This window comes from Terrapene carolina, unplaced genomic scaffold, assembly GCF_002925995.2.
Source record: "Terrapene carolina triunguis isolate 2854851 unplaced genomic scaffold, T_m_triunguis-2.0 Scaffold50839, whole genome shotgun sequence".
NCBI classification, from domain to species: domain Eukaryota; kingdom Metazoa; phylum Chordata; order Testudines; family Emydidae; genus Terrapene; species Terrapene triunguis.
Window position 1 is genome coordinate 7642 of NW_020715190.1, and position 19284 is coordinate 26925.

At 49.9% G+C, this 19284-nt stretch overlaps 1 protein-coding gene across 1 annotated transcript in view; it reads left to right on the top strand.

Annotated features, from left to right (window-relative positions):
* Positions 1–239: 239 nt before the first annotated feature.
* LOC113405783 (leucine-rich repeat-containing G-protein coupled receptor 6-like) overlaps positions 240–19284 on the top strand; it is a 29240-nt gene continuing 10195 nt past the window's right edge. The window contains exons 1-6 of the mRNA XM_026647036.1: positions 240–287; positions 526–591; positions 2995–3066; positions 6899–6970; positions 8992–9117; positions 12027–12187. Coding sequence (XP_026502821.1) covers positions 259–287; positions 526–591; positions 2995–3066; positions 6899–6970; positions 8992–9117; positions 12027–12187 — 526 coding nt within the window. The 5' untranslated portion in view covers positions 240–258. The remainder of the gene's footprint in view (positions 288–525; positions 592–2994; positions 3067–6898; positions 6971–8991; positions 9118–12026; positions 12188–19284) is intronic.

Sequence of the window (19284 nt, forward strand, 5' to 3'; positions counted from 1 at the left end):
CCACCCTGACTACCCTGTGAGCTAACATGTCTCCTGGCCTCTGAAAGTGCATCTGCCGCGCTCATCCATCCCCAGGTGCAGGAGGGGAGCCTTGACATGCACAATTCCCTGCTCTGTCTGTGCAAAGGCAAGGCTTCATGCAGGCCTCCCCAAATGTTGCCGCTGCCTCTGGGGCGGGGGCTGGGTGGGGAGAGCTACGCAGCCCTGCCCCTCAAGAAAAGCCAATCCCCAGCGGTAGAAGCGGCTCGTATGTGACGGATGGAGCTGCGCTGGGGCTGGGTGAGCAGGTGAGCCATTGAGCAAGCTGTGCACAATGCAAGGAAATGAACGAGGAAATCAGTGCCAAGTGTCAGGTGTGCGGAGAGCAGATCTGCCTCTGTGCCGGGGTTTCCTGCTTTCCCCAGCTGCACGGCCCGAGGTCAGTCCGCTCCCCTCCTTAGCAATATCTGCTTTCCAAGAATGCTCTCGGGATGGCCTGCTTTGCTTTTAATCTCCTGCCATGTCTGTGGCATTCCTTTCCCACAGCGAGCTCTCGCACAATCAAATCGAGGAGCTGCCCAGTTTCCACAGGTGCCAGCGGCTGGAAGAAATGTGAGTCGAGAGATTCCCTCCTTCAAAGCTTGGTTCGGGGGCGGGGGGCCCTCTTGAGGCGGTCCTGGCTCGGAGGAGACCCGAGGGACTGAGCAAGGCGTGGGAGATCCAGATCCAAGGAGATAAAAACTCAGCCGGGGTTTTGCCAGGACTCAAATCCATGTTGGGGGTGAAAAGTTCAGTTCACTAACACTGGACTCAGATCCCCTGAAATAAGCAAGAGAGGCTGTGCTAAGGGCCCAGCACCATCTGGGGTGCACTGAGAATTAGTGTTATTATATATGGAGATATACCTACCTCATAGAGCTGGAAGGGACCCTGAAACGTCATCAAGTCTAGCCCCCTGCCTTCACTAGCAGGACCAAGTACTGATTCTGCCCCAGATCCCTACGTGGCCCCCCCTCAAGCAGGGCCGGCTCCAGCATTTCTGCCGCCCCAAGCAAAAAAAAAAAAAAAAAGCCGTGATCGCGATCAGCGGCGGCAATTGGGGGGGAAAAAAAAAAAAAAAAAGCTGTGATCGGCAGGTCCTTCGCTCCTAGAGGAAGTGAGGGACCTGCCGTCCCCAAATTGCCACAGGTGCCGCCCCTCTCCCTTGGCTGCCCCAGGAACCTGCTTGTTAAGCTGGTACCTTGAGCCGGTCCTGCCCTCAAGGATTGAACTCACAACCCTGCATTTAGCAGGCCAATGCTCAAACCACTGAGCTATCCCTATTATGTGGAATAGTCACCCCAGCCATGGACCAAGGCCCGTTGTGCTAGGTGCTGTACAAACATAGAACAAGGAGATGCTCCCTGCCCCAAGGAGCTTAACCCACAAGGAGCCTTCTCCGGAGAGATCCCAGCCCCAGAAGGAGAAAGAAGGGCTTGATTGCATTCAGCTCTGCTTTAACTTCATATAAAGTTTAATTCCCCATCTGAGCATCCTCTGATCTATTCCAGCCGATGGCATTAATAGGACCCCTATCACCATGGTAGCTAAGGTTAAGATTTTCAAAAGGGCCTAAGCGAGTTAGGTACCTATATCCCATTGAATTTGCCTTGGGCCCAGGTATCCTGCGATTCTACAGCTGCAGAATTGGCTGTGGAATTCACCCACTTGCCGTAGAGCTGTGCTCCACAATCGGACCTTTCATTTAAAATGATATGTGTCTAGCCTTTATGGTTGGGGAGAAAACCTTGAAAATAGAAACTGAGTTTAATCGGTCATGGGGTCTGCCTGAGTCTGCAGACAGCCTGAACCAAGAGATGCTCGGGAACAGCACAGAGACCTGGCAGGGGAGCAGACAGACATGAGGGCTGAGGGTGAGTCCTCCAAAGCATTACAGCTGAAGATGAGATGCTTGAATGTGTTTCAGTAGGCAAGAGGAAGGGAGGGTAGGATGCCCACTCACAGCAGGACAGATGGAATTGCTTGTGAAGCATGGATTCCCCTTAGGGGCGTGGTGGAGTCTTCATCAGCTGGAGTCTTTACAGCAAGATTGGGTGTCTCTATCTAGAAACTCTGCTCTAGCTCGACCGCAACTTATGGGCTGGATGCAGGGATCCCTGGGTGAGGTTATGCAGCAAGTCAGAGCAGATGCTCAGAATGGCTCCTCTGGCCTTTCTGAATGTGTGACTTAGAGACAGACTGGGCTGCGAATACGAGCTGGTCTTGTGGGCAGTGCAGAGAAGAGCTCCGTGAAAGGATCGCACCTCCCGGAGTGCATGGGGAGTGTATGGTTCCATAAGCCAGTGCAGCATGGCTCCAGCCAGGGCCATGATACCTTCCCACCCCCTTGGGTGGCTTGTGCCCTGGGTTGCCGGGGGCGTGGTCATTGCATTCAGGGGAATGCAGGGATAGGGCTTGCACATGGTACGTGGCTGAGACTTAAAGAGGGTGCAAAGCATGGGATTTGGAGATGGTGGGTCAGAGCTCACGCCTCTGAATGGCTCTTTGTGAAGGGCTGGATTGAATCTGCTCCTTGCAAGTGAGTGTGCGCGCACACACACACACACACACTCACTCTCACGCTAGCGTCAGTCACTGTCTAGCCCTATAGCGAAGAGCCATTCGGGGCACGCATTCTGACTCACCGCCTCCAAGCTTTGCACTGTTGTGGAGCACCCAAGCTCCATGGTGGGAGGGTGCATGGAATGGGAGCAGCGGCCCGGAAAGGCTGGGAACGCGGGAGCCTTTGACAAGCCCAGACAGATGGTTCTTTTGCTGTGGGGGTGGGGGGTTGTGTGTGTGAAAGGGAACGCTGTCTGAGACCCAGCGTGGTGCTTGGGAGAGGGCTGGGTTTGGGTTGCTTTGTGTCCTGACCCGCTCACCCCTTGAAATAAGAGCAGGGTTGACAAGCTTTCTTCTGCTGCCAGGGGGCCCGGAGAGATCCTCTCTCTCATGCCAGCCTCTCTGTCTTTTCAGAGGCCTCCAGCACAACAGGATCCATGAAATCAGAGCAGACACCTTTGGGCAGCTCGCGGCCCTGCGCTCCATGTGAGTACAGCTCTGGCTCCGCCGGCACTGGAAACTGCGGGGCTCTTTGTTGTGAGGAAGGGGAACTGTGGGCTCACTGCCAGGTGTGTGCAGGGTGCTCACGCAGTCCCAGACCTGAAAGCTTTGCTTGCACTGCTTGGCTCTTGGGTCCCAAACACCCGCCCAGGGGAAGCAATGGACCACAGGGCTATACGGGCACATGGGATAAAAGCCCTTTGAGCTGGTGAAAACCAGCTCCAGGCAGAGAACTCATGGACTCTGGCAGTGGCTGGGTGCAGATCATGCCAATAATGGCAGTGCATAAGAATGACCATACTGGGTCAGACCAAAGGTCCATCCAGCCCAGTATCCTGTCTGCCAACAGTGGCCACTGTCAGGTGCCCCAGAGGGAGTGAACCTAACAGGTAATCATCAAGTGATCTCTCTCTTGCCATCCATCTCCACCCTCTGACAAACAGAGGCTAGGGACACCATTCCTTACCCATCCTGGCTAATAGCCATTAATGGACTTAACCTCCATGAATTTATCTAGTTCTCTTTTAAACCCTGTTATGGTCCTAGCCTTCACAACCTCCTCAGGCAAGGAGTTCCACAGATTGACTGTGCTCTGTGTGAAGAAGAACTTCCTTTTATTTGTTTTAAACCTGCTGCCCATTAATTTCATTTGGTGGCCCCTAGTTCTTATATTATGGGAACAAGTAAATAACTTTTCCTTATTCACTTTCTCCACACCACTCATGATTTTATATACCTCTATCATATCCCCCATTAGTCTCCTCTTTTCCAAGCTGAAAAGTCCTAGCCTCTTTAATCTTGCCTCATGTGGGACCCGTTCCAAACTCCAATCATTTTAGTTGCCCTTTTCGGAACCTTTTCTAATGCCAGTATATCTTTTTTGAGATGAGGAGACCACATCTGTACGCAGTATTCAAGATGTGGGCGTACCATGGATTTATATAAGGGCAATAAGATATTCTCCGTCTTATTCTCGATCCCTTTTTAAATGATTCCTAACATCCTGTTTGCTTTTTTGACTGCCGCTGCACACTGCATGGACATCTTCAGAGAACTATCCACGATGACGCCGAGATCTTTTTCCTGTTTAGTTGTAGCTAAATTAATCCCCATCATATTGTATGTATAGTTGTTGTTATTTTTTCCAGTGTGCATTACTTTACATTTATCCACATTAAATTTCATTTGCCATTTTATTGCCCAATCACTTAGTTTTGTGAGATCTTTTTGAAGTTCTTCGCAGTCTGCTTTGGTCTTAACTATCTTGAGCAGTTTAGTATCGTCTGCAAACTTTGCAACCTCACTGTTTACTCCTTTCTCCAGATCAGTTATGAATAAGTTGAATAGGACTGGTCTTAGGCCTGACCCTTGGGGAACACCACTAGTTACCCCTCTCCATTCTGAGAATTTACCATTAATTCCTACCCTTTGTTCTCTGTCTTCTAACCAGTTCTCAATCCATGAAAGGATCTTCCCTCTTATCCCATGACAGCTTAATTTACGTAAGAGCCTTTGGTGAGGGACCTTGTCAAAGGCTTTCTGGAAATCTAAGTACACTATGTTCACTGGTTCCCCCTTGTCCACATGTTTGTTGATCCCTTCAAGGAACTCTAATAGATTAGTAAGACATGATTTCCCTTTACAGAAACCATGTCGACTTTTGCCCAACAAGTTATGTTCTTCTATGTGTCTGACAATTTTATTCTTTACTATTGTTTCAACTAATTTGCCCAGTACTGATGTTAGACTTACCGGTCTGTAATTGCCGGGATCACCTCTAGACCCCTTTTTAAATATTGGCATTACATTAGCTATCTTCCAGTCATTGGGTACAGAAGCTGATTTGAAGGACAGGTTACAAAACCTAGTTAATAGTTCTGCAATTTCACATTTGAGTTCTTTCAGAACTCTTGGGTGAATGCCATCTGGTCCCGGTGACTTGTTACTGTTAAGTTTATGAATTAATTCCAAAACCTCCTCTAATGACACTTCAACCTGTAACAATTCCTCAGATTTGTCACCTACAAAGGACAGCTCAGGTTTGGGAATCTCCCTAACATCCTCAGCCGTGAAGACTGAAGCAAAGAATTCATTTAGTTTCTCCGCAATGACTTTATCGTCTTTAAGCGCTCCTTTTGTATCTCCATCATCCAGGGGCCCCACTGGTTGTTTAGCAGGCTTCCTGCTTCTGATGTACTTAAAAAACATTTTGTTATTACCTTTTGAGTTTTTGGCTAGCCGTTCTTCAAACTCCTCTTTGGCTTTTCTTATTACATTTTTACACTTAATTTGGCAGTGTTTATGCTCCTTTCTATTTACCTCACTAAGATTTGACTTCCACTTTTTAAAAGATGCCTTTTTATCTCTCACTGCTTCTTTTACATGGTTGTTAAGCCACAGTGGCTCTTTTTTAGTTCTTTTACTATGTTTTTTAATTTGGGGTATACATTTAAGTTGGGCCTCTATTACGATGTCTTTGAAAAGTGTTCATGCAGCTTGCAAGGATTTCAGTCTAGTCACTGTACCTTTTAATTTCTGTTTAACTAACCCCCTCATTTTTGCATAGTTCCCCTTTCTGAAATTAAATGCCACAGTGTTGGGCTGTTGAGGTGTTCTTCACACCACAGGAATGTTAAATGTTATATTATGGTCACTATTTCCAAGCGGTCCTGTTATAGTGAATGGAAGTGAATGAAGCACAGGGCAGAAAACACACACATTAATATATGTATGTGTGCACCACAAATACACAGATGCCCTCCGTACACACATCACATACACTAACCACACATATTAACCCCACAGAAATACCACACGTGCTAATCACACACAAACATATGCACACTATGCAGCACCTGTACTAACTACACAAACACACAGACGCTACACCCTGCACATACTAACCACACACATTTGCACACTACTTACTACACCTACCAACTGCACACAGATGCTGTAGTGTACACCACACATGCCACAGCTACTAACCACACACATTCACCCACTGTATCCCATGTGTACTAACTACACACACACAAACTCATACGGACACACAACTGCCCACTAACCCCATCCATTCGCGCCATGCATGCTAATGCGTGCACACCAGCACTTCGCACACACTTGCACACCCGAGCCCTACAGATTCCGGCCCTGCTTGCCCATTCCTGGGGGCCTCCCTGTAGGGTCACTGTACCGGGAGCAGAGGGTACAGGGCCAGTAGCCTGCTGCTTTGGCACTAAGGGGAAGCCGTGAGCTGCCAGTACCTCGGAGTTTAGTATTTCAATGCAAAAATCCCCAAACTTGCAGAAAGAAACTCAAGGCGGGTGGGGGGGGGGAATCTTTCCTCAGGGGCCAGCCAACTTGGGCCCTGACAGGGGCTGTGCAGCCTTCGCCCTAACGGAGCTGGATTCCAAAGCTCCAGGGGGTACGGATCTGGCTTGATTTCGGATGGCTTCCTTGCTGAGAGAGAGCCCAGGACATTCAGTGATAACACCCAGAGTCCCAGCAGCCTGGGGGAGAATGGAGGGAGGGAAGAAGGGACATGGGGAGAGGAAAAGGAGAATGCACATGCCAGCAGAGGGGACTCAAGAGGTTTTACTGGGGATCCGGTCTGGGCTGATGAGAATTTGGCCTTCCTCAGTAAGAGAGGGGTCTCCCCAGGGCGTGGTGAGGACCAGGGGAGCTTGGACATTGAGATTTGAAGGGGTAGTGGCTGGGTTTCACATCTTGGCCTACCAATCTCGATAGCTTCCCCATTCACAGGCACCCCACCATTCTCCTCAGCCCCTCTCACCGCCATGTACTTGCCTTGCAGAGACCTGAGTTGGAATTACATCCAGTCGATTCATCCGGAGGCCTTTGCGACCCTCCACTCGCTCACCAAGCTGTAAGTTGCTTCGAGATTACTCCTGCAGTGGGACAAGGAAAGTGCTGTTGTGGGGACCTCAGGTTCCCTCGCAGAAAGGGGGCTGGGCAAAGATGCTCACACACGCCAGTGATGAGTGTGGTATAAATGCCCACACAGACAGACTGGCAGACAGGATGCCTTGGTGGGCCCTGCATGGTTGCTGTGGTGCTCATGAAAACACATGCACCTGAACGTGCCTCTCAAGTGAAATCTTGAAGCTCCAGAAAGAGTCACAGAGTTTAAGTCCGGAAGGGACACACAAATCATCCAGTCTGACCTCCTGTGAATCACAGGCCACTAAACACCACCCAGCCACCTCCATCCCAAGCTCCACAACCAGAATTAAAACAAGGTATTACTGCCCTCAGGGGACTCAACTGTTATGTGCCACAGGCAGAGAATAGGAGGGACCAAGGTGCACCAGTGCCCAAGGCCTACAATGGCAGGGATTGGATTTGGTGAGATACTCAGATGAGCATAGCAAGTGACCTGCACCCCATGCTGCAGAGATAGGCACAAACCCTCAAGGTCCCTGCCCATTTACCTCCCATGGGGTCCATATTTTCCCTAGACACCTTTTGCTAATGATCAGCGTGGATGCTATATCAACACGGGACTTAGACCCCGCTCCTCAAAGGTTGCTTTCGTTGGGAGTTAGGATCCTAAATACTTTTGAGGATCTGGGGCCTTCCTCTTCTTATTCAGCCTTCTTCCATGCCATGATCCTGCCGTGAAGCTAGTGATAGCTCACCAGTCTAAACGTATCAGGGGATGGGTATTGACCAAAAGTCATCATCGTCTGATGACCATTCAGTAGCTTACGTGCAAAGATCCGTTGGTCTCTGTTGCTAACGGACAGGTGTCCAGTCCCCAGAATTGCTGGGTAGCAGCCTGAGCAGGGGGCCAAGGGCTGAGTTTGAATGGGACACACTCTGACCCCTTCACTAGAGAGCTGAGGCAAAGTCTCACCCTAGGTCAGGACTGAGCCGCGTTAACAGGGCAGGATGAGTACGCTTGGGCTGCGGCTGTCCATGCTGTAGCTGATCAGGGGATGAACGAAAGACTTCACCCTATAGCTGAAGCTAATGTATGGGCAGAGCGTCAGCAAACTGAGTACGTGATTGCAATCAGGGGTAGGACCCTACTTTTGATGTCATGTGGAAAATACCAGAGATAGTGCTTTGCCACGCTAATTGGCCTTCCAAGACCCAAACCCAGAAAATCGTCTAATTTATAAGACCTCAAGAAAATGGGAAGTGATGGATGATGGGAGCGGGGGAGCAGATCAAGGCATTCTAATACCATGATTACGAGAGCAAGGTAGAAAACCAAAGTAGAGCTTACAGCAATGGCCAGCAGTGACGGAGTCTTCCTAATAGTGGGAGGCAACAAGGCCCCGCCCACTCTGTGGCCCTGCCCCTCCTCTACCCCCCAAGGCCCCGCCCCCTGGCCAAGCCGGAAGCTGGCGCTGAACCGGGAAGCCCAGGCCCCTCCACCTGCCTGGGGTGGGGGGGCCTGAGAGCAGCCCCTGGCCTGTGTCCCCACCCCCAGCACTCCCAACCAGGGCAGGTGGAGGGTCCACGGCTTGCCACAGCTGCCCACACAGCTCTTACCCCGACCGGGCTCCAGCTTCTGGCCTTGCCGGGGGGCAGGGCCTCAGGGGGAAGAGGAGGGGCAGGGGCTAGGCCTGTGGCGAAAAGGGGATGGCCCAGGCCTGTCCACTTTCAACAAGTGGGAGGGCCATGGCCCCTCGGCACCCCTGGCGACGGCACTCCCCTAATGATTGCTGTATCTTTTCATTCATCCCCAAATTGGGACTGGCCCCCAGTCAGCGCCCAGCAACACTTCCTGCCCTCTCCATTTCAGTATCATATTTTGGACATCCGCCAGGTCAAGATGACCATGGGCCATCTGCAGAGCTGTCCAGCCTCTCTTGGTTAACACACCTCTGATCAGCAAACCCCTAATCCTGCTGCCCCTCCTTCTTTTCACTACAACAGAGATTTGACCGACAACCAGCTGGTAACCCTGCCGCTGAATGGTTTGGGTGGACTGACCCATCTGAAGCTCCAAGGCAACCCAGCGCTGTCTGAACCCTTCAGCAAAGAAAGCTTCCCTAAGATGAGGTATGGTTTGGCTCTGGGTGCCTGGTTCACCTTTATCCTCCGAGCTCCATGTGGGTCTCGCCAATGGGCCTTTATTTGTTTATTTCAATCAGACTCCTGCTCTCCTTGTTTACTGGACATTTTCCTGCCATTCTTCCAGGCCGGCAGGTCGAGAAAGCCCAGCTTCATGCTAACACTCCGCATCCATCCTTCCGAGCCTTCCGTGGGAAACCGATGTTCCGCTTAACGTCCCATTGCTCACATCCGCCAAACACACACACAAGCAGAGCTCGTGAAGCCAGGGGCGTGAGCCTGGGGCGTCTCTGAGCGGAAAACATTCTCAGAAGCCAGTTCTAGCTAATGACATCCAGCTTTCCTTCAGTAAACGCTGTTTGTGTGGCCGGGTCTTGTCTGCTATGGATTAATGAGCCGCCCGAAGGGGTCACATTAAGCAGCTAAACAAGACAATGCTGCATAAGGCACCGAGGCCACCTCTGCACTGGGAATGCCGGCTTTGTGTTCCCAGCGGCGCTGGCGACCCTCAGCACCTATGTTAGCAGTGAGTTCTTAGCGCCGTCCCCTTGTCACAGTGAGCTGTGGCTCGTGTCCGAGCCACATTCATGCCCTGACTCGGAGGTGAAGGCCAGCATTTTTCAAAAGTGGCCTCTGATTTGGGGAGTCCTTGTTATTGGGTGGTTTTCAGAGGTGGTGTATGCTCCAAGCTGGAGCCACGGGGTCTCGGTACCTATGCAAATCAGACCCAAAGTGTCTCAAGTTGGGCTTCCAAAAATGGAGGCTGCCAGCATCAGAGGCCGTTTTTAAAAATGTTGGTGTTTGCAGCTGAGGGATTGGTGGGGATAAGCCGCACACTGCCTTTTAAATCTGCCTCGTCAATGTGACCCCAGAGGCTCTCTCTCTCTTGATCCCTGCCTTGTTATAGCAGCATCCTGTTCTGTGGCTGTTTCCCAAGAGGTAGCCCAGAAAAATTGGATGGCTTGTTATATCCCATGTCCTGACATGCAGGCTAATACCATGCAGTGACATTGGGCCAAATTCAGCTCTCCCAGGCAATGGTGTGAATCCAGACTAACCCTAGTGATGTCCATTTAGCTGGTTTGGATTTACATCGGTGTAACTGACATGGGGAAGGTGGGCCTTCGACTCAGACTCAGCCTGTGCACCCACTGATCTTTCCAAAACATCGGCTTGCCAGTGCTAGAGAGACCGTATCAATCCTAATTGCTGCCCTTTCTGATGGGGGCATCTGGAAACAGTTCTTAGCCACCTCCTAAGGATCTTCACTTTCTTACCACCTTTTGGTAATAGGATTTAATCTGGAGTTTACAACAGGAAGCAGATCTGTATACAGAGTTCCCATCGCCTCCCGGGGCTCGGCCAGAAATGTTTGGTAACTTAAAACGAAACCATATTTTTAGACTATAGAGTTTCCCCAGATTTACTAATCCTGTCAAAAGACCTTAACTGCCGGAAAAACTGAAGACTGTCTCGACTGGATTGCCAGGCTTTACTGGCTTCCAGAAACGAAGCAGGCATTTGCTGTCAGTGGTGGAAGTGCCATTTCAGCCTGATAGCCCTGATATTTAACTCTGATGATATTCAGCTGCAGTTTAATTGACCTTGTAATACAGGATGTAATTACTGGCCCTGCTTCTGATTAGCAGTCAGCTGCATTCAGGTATCTCGCTGAATTCGAGAAACATAGCTAGGCTTCCTTGAGTGGGCTGGCAGGGCATGACCCAGGGCCATAGGGCTGGCAGAGCTAGTTGGGGTATCCCCGACTTCTGATTCTAATCTAACCCCTGTGCCCGAGTCCCCCTCATCCTCAGAGTTTTTGGTGAGTCCATCACCATGCTGGATAGCTACCGTCTCGATGCCTCCGCCAAAGTGAGGTGCACATGCAATGTTCTCAAGAGCCTGGGCAGGTGCAGGTAGCACTGGGGCATCATCTAGGGACTGTAATGGGAGCTGAGCATCCAGCCGGTGTTGGGTGACACGCTGTGGGCTGAGGGCACAGTGGAGGCCTGGCCTGAGGACTGGGATCCTAAGTTGCATTTTCAGAAGAACAAGCTACTCCACATACTGGAAGGTCACTCAGGTGAGAGGCACAACCAAGCCACAGCGTGAGGTGCTCCAGTAGCAGACTGCCCCAGGGCGGCTCTGTAGTTTGTGCACCTTCCAAACAGTCGGCAAAAAGGGTAAAAATACACCCCCCAAGACACAGGCACCTGCTTGAGGGCCAGGGAGGGTAGCACTCAGCCATCTGGCTCCCAAGGGGAGTCATGAGTTATTACTTGTAAAGCAAGGTGAAGCTGGGAAGTACGCGCATGACACTTAGCCATGTTGTCACAATGTCCTCAGCTTGCTGTGAGGTTAAATACTTGCTTTTAACTTGTTCTTTGGATCCTGGACATGTGTACTAATCGGTTCAGGAACAGGACACCCACCTACTCCTGCCCTGTGCTGCCTGAGTCACTTACAGCAGGGCAAAGGATGCAGAGCGCCCCCCATCCTGGTTTAGTCGCATTTTGCACTGACTGCACCGAGCGTAGGGCAATGGGAAATCAGGCCCTTGGTTTCACGAACAGTGACGTGTTACATTCTCAGCACACACACACAGAGAAACCTCACTGAAAGGTTGCAACGTAACATAACGTTGTTTCTTGGACTCCAGAACGATAACACACAAGAATCCAAAAAGCAGAGAGAACAAAAACAGGCTGCTCCCTAAGGCACAACTCTCCCAACCTGGCTTTTAAGCTGCCTCTTTCCAGGCTGACCCACATTGCAGGCTTTGCTATAGAGCCCCATTGCCTGCAAGCAGGAAACTCTCCCCACTCTTCAAGCGATAGCTTGCAATTCCAACACAGTCCACATGAAGTAGCTAAGAGACCTGCTTTTCCCCTCCGTAGAATCCTAGAAGTGCCCTATGCCTACCAGTGCTGCGCCTATGGAGTCTGTAGCAACTTCTTCAAGGTATCCAGCCAGTGGGAGACAGAAGACATGAGCCCGGAAGATGAGGATACCCACAAGAGGAGCATGGGGTTGTTTCCGGGTCATGCTGATAACCACTGTAAGTAAATTAGGCTGAGCTGTGATCAATTCATAGGCCAGGTTTGGCTGTATATTTGGGCCTGATTCTGCATTCTCTTACACTGGGGTACATCAGGAAGAACTCCAGCGAAGGCAATGATTGGCATTAGATCAGTGTAAAATAGAAGCAGGCCCACAGTTTTCCATGTCTGGCTGGTCAGGGGGTGTATCATTTCCTGGATGCTGACACTTTGGGCTGCAATCAGTGTCACTGTCTAAGGGCCCAGTGGAGCTAGGCTGGAATCTCCAAAACAGCCTGGATTGGACAGAATGGCCTGGAACTCGTCAGCAGCTGGGGGGCAGGCTCCCTGGTGGCCTCACATTTAGGAAAGAGCAGTCCCCTCCCACAATTCTTTTACTTTCAGGACTATTTCTCCCCTCAAACAATCTGACCTGAGTTAGTGACTGGGCCATTTGGTCATCCTGTGACAGTGCAACTGCCGGGCAGAATGCTGATCATGCAGCATCTCTGTCTCTAGTGTAACACACCAGATAAGGACACCGCTCAGGGTGAATACTGCTTGTAAGAGAATAAAGAAGGACGAGAAAGCATAAAGCACAGAACTGGAACAAGGATTGGAAATCACAGAGGGTACAATGAAAAACAATCCTTTTGTGCCTGGCGATCAAAACATCAGGCAAAAGTGGCCCACAGTCAGGCACGAATAAAAGGAAACACTGCTCCATCCGGCAAACACTGTCAGCCTGTGGGCTCAGATGAGATAAATACTGGGGCTAGATTATGCAGGAGTGATAGCATAGTTAAGATTGAATGAAGCTTTCTGTTTCAGAGCCAGTTTTTCAAAGCACTGTAAAATGCACATAGAATCATAGAATATCAGGGTTGGAAGGGACCTCAGGAGGTCATCTAGTCCAGCCCCCTGCTCAAAGCAGGACCAACACCAACTAAATCATCCCAGCCAGGGCTTCGTCAAGTCTGACCTTAAAAACCTCTAAGGATGGAGATTCCACCACCTCCCTAGGTAACCCATTCCAGTGCTTCACCACCCTCCTAGTGAAAAAGTTTTTCCTAATATCCAACCTGAACCTCCCCCACTGCAACTTGAGACCATTACTCCTTGTTCTGTCATCTGCCACCACTGAGAACAGCCTAGGTCTTGAAAATTGCTGTGCCCATGAGAGCCAGGAATAGAGTTGGTGAGCAAATTTGGGGTCATTTGGTACAGTGGATCAGCAGATATAGCCTCCTCCCCCTCCCCCCACTGAAAAAATGACCAGCCTCTAAGATGTTCTGGTTCTGATTTATGCCCAGAGCTGGAATGAGAGGTACATATATGCAGGAGCCACATAAATTGACATCAGTAGACATCCCCTGATCTCATCTCGTGAAGGACACCAAAAGCCAGCTGCTGATTGTAATATTTCCAGAGTTATTAGACTGGCTGCATAAAGTGCTATGCAGGCTGCTGCAACCCAGATCCAGTACAGGAGCATGTCAGTTTCAAGACCATTGGTTACAGTGCTCTAAAATTGACAGGCGCATTCAGATCATCTTGAAATTTGGTGTGCCGTTAGAGAGCCTGGGGTAGAGTTTGTGGCGTAAATTTGGGGTGATTTGATCAGGCAGGCTCCCCAGACACATTCTCCTCCCAAGTGACCTGTCTCAAAGTACTCCCGAATGTACATGCTTAGACAGATTACCTTGAAAAGAGCTTTAGGGTGCAAAGTTGGGACCATGCAGTCAAGGGTCTCCTGAGATAAAGCCCCTCCACACACACCCAAATGACCCGCCTTTAATTAACAAAGTGCTCTAAAACGTACATGCACAGCCCAATTTGCCTGAAAACTGAGGAACCATGGGTCAAGCCCATGACTTCTGCCTTTGTCACTCTAAAAAGCTGCCGTCGTAGGTTTCACCCTGATGAAATGCATCAGTATTCTCAGGAATCGATGTTTGTTGCGCACCAAGCAAACACTGGCAGCTTCCCCCAGCAGCGTGAGCTGGATCCTTTGGTGGAGGCGGGAGTGGGAGGGGGAAACCTTCTGATAAAGGCGAATACAAATATGAGACCCACAGTTCCTGTTTAGCTGCTGATATCCAAACCAACAGAGCGAAGTAAGAGCATTTCACAGTGCAGCCGGGAGACTGCTTGATTTTTTACGTGTTTGTGTAAATACGTGACCCCACGCACATTGACTAGTTATGGAGTCACTTGAAAGGAGAAACAGATCAGGCTCAATCCTCCTTCTGGGCCAACAAGTGCCCGGTGTGTTAGAAGGGGACACTACTCCCCTACCCCTAGGACTGCTGTGCACTGAGCCGGTCTCCTGGCATACAGACCTGCCAAATGGATGATACAGTAGCAGGCGATCTGTCAGACATAAAGGACCCCTGGCCATGCCCCCTGCATCAGCAGCAGGGAGGGAGGTGGCATAGGCGTCCACTGGTGCTGTGCCCTTGTACGCTGAGGCCTAATGCTCGTTTTAGGTGCATGGTCTGCCGGAGGTGCGGCACCAAACAGTTGTACACAGTGCAGAATCCGGGCTGTGCCTTTTTTTTGCAACTCTAAGGAGAATGCAAGGTCCACCCTTGCCTTGCCAGGCATGCTGTGCTAACCCAGAGCACGATTAATGCTTCGTTGAAAGCATGGTTCTATCCATTTTTATGTCAGAAGTTGCTATGGTGCCCTCTCCCCTGGGCCAGGAAGTGAGAAGAGTTACTCAAAAAACCAGAACTGCTCAATTCCCAACTGCAGGAAAATCTGAGATTTCAAAATTTCATTTAGCCCCAAAGAGGGACCAAAAGTCCAAATCGCCTCATTTTTCACAAAATGAACTATTCCAAACTCTTGCCTTTATCATTTTGACCATATTATATATTAGTAGAACCATTTCAACTTTTATATTACATTGTCAATTATAGTATCATAACATTCAACTCAAAATGAAAGGTTTGGGTAATTTCCCATAAAAATGCTGACAAAATCGATACATTCCCCCAAAAAATGTTTCCATTTAATGGGCTCGGCATTTTCCAGTGGAAAACATTTCCTTTGGAAAATTTGCTAGAAGGAACTTTTGGAACAAAATGAATAGCTAGATATGGAATGGAATGGGTTCCCTAGGGAGGTGGTGGACTCTCCATCCTTAGAGGTTTTTAAGGCCCAGCTTGACAAAGCCCTGGCTGGGATGATTTAGTTGGGGATTGGTCCTGCTTTGAGCAGGGGGTTGGACTACATGACCTCCTGAGGTCCCTTCCAAACCCTGATATTCTAGATGACCTCCTGAGGTCCCTTCCCACCCTGAGAGTCAATGATTCTATTATATTGGTCTGAATTATGGGTATACAGCTATGAAAATGGTCCATAGACCTCACATTATTGACCAGGGCAGTCTGTACTCCCTCCCCCCTCCGATCTATTGGAGCCTATGAATAAGCTTCATTAGTGAAAACTAATAAACTTAGCTCTTGTGAGTGCGGCAGGCCCAGGAATCATGGCAAGCTGGGTAGTAACACTGAGTAGGTGATGTAGAACCACGTGTTAACATCAGCGCTGCAGGAACCTCTTCGCAGCCTTGTCATTTTTTCCATCATTAATGTGTCCCATACTTTAACAACATTGGTGCACGCAGCTGGGGCGTTGGCCCAGCGAATTGCAGCCATTTCAATGAAATGTAAAATGAACTGGCTGTGCTATGAGTGTCAGCGACACTCCCTGCAGATCCCCACCATTCAGGGACTAGCTTTCTCACTGCCATTTGAGTCATTTGATCACTCAGTGGCTACTCTGTCGTGCTCCGATCCTGCCGGGGGCTGAGCGCCCAGAGCTCCCGTTGAAGTCAATAAGAGTTAAGGGTGTTCAGCACCTCCCAGGAGACCCTGAGCTGAATTAGTTCCAACACCTTTTAGGGTGTTCGTAGGGTATTAGGACCAGGAAGTGAAGCAGAACAATTCTGAGGGATGAGACTCTTGGCAGCCCAGAGGGAGGAAGAGCCACCTAGGCCTATGCTAAATGCCTGTCCGAATAATTCCCATGGTCTGAAGGTGCAAAGATCGTGCATTGACTGTACAAGCATGTCCTTAGCTAGGCGTGGCCCTGGCATGTCTCGGTCATTAAACATTCAATAATGGACCCTTGCGTCTCCAGTGAATGACTCACTTTTGCTCGTGAGTTTTTTAAACACATGTATAAATTGCTATTTTAACATTTTAGTAATTGTTTTATTCCCAAGGCCTCCTGTGTGGCCTTCAGCAATTGTAGCCAGGCCTTGTTACATGAATTTAGAAGGACAGTAAATTAAGTGCCTCAGTAAGGAGGAACAAAGCTTTCCGCCCTTCCCCCCAGAGATTAAGCTTCTTGCTTAAGAGCAAATAACCCAGGATTTTTGCCCAGGATGTAGCAATGGTGTGAAAGACAGGAAACTGGTGCCGTACAACCAGATTGCTCCAGGCAGATGGGAACTGCTAGCCATGGTAAGCAGTCGACCTAGGAGAAGGGACTCCAGTTTCAAACCAAGAGCATCAGACTTGGCCAGCTGGTGTGTAAAAGTTGTGCCAGTCACACGTGCTCTGTGGGTCTTTGTCTCCAGAGAGTATTTCAGTACAATGCTAGGGCGTCCCCTGTACGAGACAGGCAACTGCTTCACCTAACAGCTGTGGAAAATGGGAAAAGGCCACCGCATTCCTGGCACATGTGACTAAAGAAAGGAATCCAAGAACTATGTATGGCTTCCCTGAATGTGGGAACAATGACTGTGAAATCAAGAGAAGTGGCCAAGATGTTGAAAAGGACAGTGCACAGTGCCTGTAAACAAAAAGACAAAATTGAAGGGATTGAAATCCATGAACATCAGGGAGGGTTACAAGATAATGTATCAGGGCTCAGAAGCAAGGCGGAATGGATCAGGAATAATCATAGCAGAAATATTACAGGAAAAGGTAGTGGACATGCAAAGGAAGACTGATCAGCTGATAAAAGTTAGAATAGCACTGAACAGAGAACAAATATACATGCTGGAGTTTGGTTGTATGACTGAAAAGAAGAAATTCTGAGAAGATAGCACTGGACCAAGTGCTAAGTGAAGAACCACAAGGTGAGTACTTGATGATTGGAGCTGACCCCAATGGACAGGTTGAGAACACAGTGATGGCTACAACAATTGTCATGGAGGATGAGACTTTGGAACCAGAAGTGAAGCTGAAGGATACTTTAGGGTTAGCCAGAGCCCATGGCCTGAGAATTTAATTACATACTGATCCCAGACTGACTACTTCCTGCCAAGAGGAAGAGATCTAAAAAACATGAGAAACTGTAACGTGATCCCAGGAGAGCAGATAGCGGAGCAACATAGATTGCTTGTCATGGACTTCCGGATGAAAAGGCTACGGGGCAAAAGACAAGTTGTGGAACAAAGAATAAAGTGGTGGAGGCTCACTGATAAGTCTGAAATTTAAGGATGAGGCTCTAAGGAGGTTGGACAATGACCAAACCGATCATGATAATACCAGCGAAGACTGGGGGAAAATAGCCAAATAATATTACAGAAAGTGAACAACTTTGTCTGTGGGCAACCAACAGGAGGGGAATGTCATGGCTAGGAGATGTGGCGATGGTCCAGCAATATGCAGGAAGCAGTAAAGAAGAAGAAGGCAAGGTTTCAATGATGGCAGAAAGTAAGAACGGTGGAAAGTTATGAGGAATACACGCTGGTAAAGAAAATGGTAAGAACCGTGAACGTGGAAGCTAAGGGTCAGGCATGTAAAGCCTCATACACGAGTCTATTAACGAAGGAAGGGGAAAAAGCAATCTATAAATTAGCCAAGATTAGGCAAATAAGCACAGAGGACTTGGAAGTTGTGAAGTATCAACTGTGAAAACGGAAGCGTGCTGATGGAAGACGGGGAAATCAGTACGAGGTGGCCACGGTTCTATGAGAAACTGTTCAATGGGGAGGATGTGAAGAAACTGTTGAGGGGAGTACGTGCAAGCAACAGCCTTACAAGACCTATCCCCGTGGTGGAGAATTTAGCTAAGTCTAACCCTGCAGCTGGGAGCATGCTTCCCAGCACAGTTACACAGACGCGTACTAGCTTTGCTTGAACTTTCATGCTAAAAATAACAGCCTATCCAGGGCAGCACTGGCGGCAGCTCGGGCTAGTCACCCAAGTACGTACCCACCTGGACCCCCTGGGTCTGTACTTGGGTGGCTAGCCCGAGCCACTGCCCATGCTCCCCCAGCCATAGTATTACTTTAGCATGCTAGCTTGAGCAGGGCTAACACGTGACCGTCTACCCATGCTGGGAAGCCCGATTCCAGCTTCAGACGATCGCCTCAGACAATGCTAGAGATGATGACAGGTGAGAAGGGAGTGGGACCCAATGCGGGACCAGTCCAGGCATGTAAAGCATTAGGCCATGAGGGAGTGGCGATGGTAACAAACTTTTTCAATTTAATTCTCCATATTGAAAAAAAGGCCTGATGTGTGAAGGAAGAGCACATCAAGTATCAGATAGGGAGATGTGAAAGAATGTCATAATTACCGACCCATCAGCTAGGGTTGCCAACTTTCTAATTGCACAAAACTGAACACCCTTGCCCCACCCCATGCCCTGCACCTGCCCCAAGGCCCCGCCCTTCTCCGAGGCCCCACCCCTGCTCACTCCATCCCCCCTCCCTCTGTCGCTCACTCTCCACCACCCTCACTCACTCGCTCATTTTCTCCGGGCTGGGGCAGGGGGTTGTGGGGGGGGGGGGAGGGGGAGGGCTCCAGCTGGAGGTGCGGGCTCTAGGGTGGGGAAGGGGATGATGGGTTTGGGGTGTAGGAGGGGGCTCCAGGCTGGGGCAGGGGGTTGGGTTGGGCGGGGTTACAAGCTGGGGCAGGGGGTTGGGGAGCAGGAGGGGGTTCAGGCTCCAGGAGGGAGTTTGGGAGCAGGAGTGGGCTCAGGGCAGGGGGTTGGAGTGTGGGAGGAGGTGAGAGGTGCGGGCTTTGGGCGGCGCTCACCTCAGGCGGCTCCCCTTAAGCGGCGACATGTCCCTTGGCTCTTAGGTAGAGGCATAGCCAGGCGGCTCTGCGTGGTGCCTGCTGCCTCCACCTGCAGGCGCCGCCATTCCTCC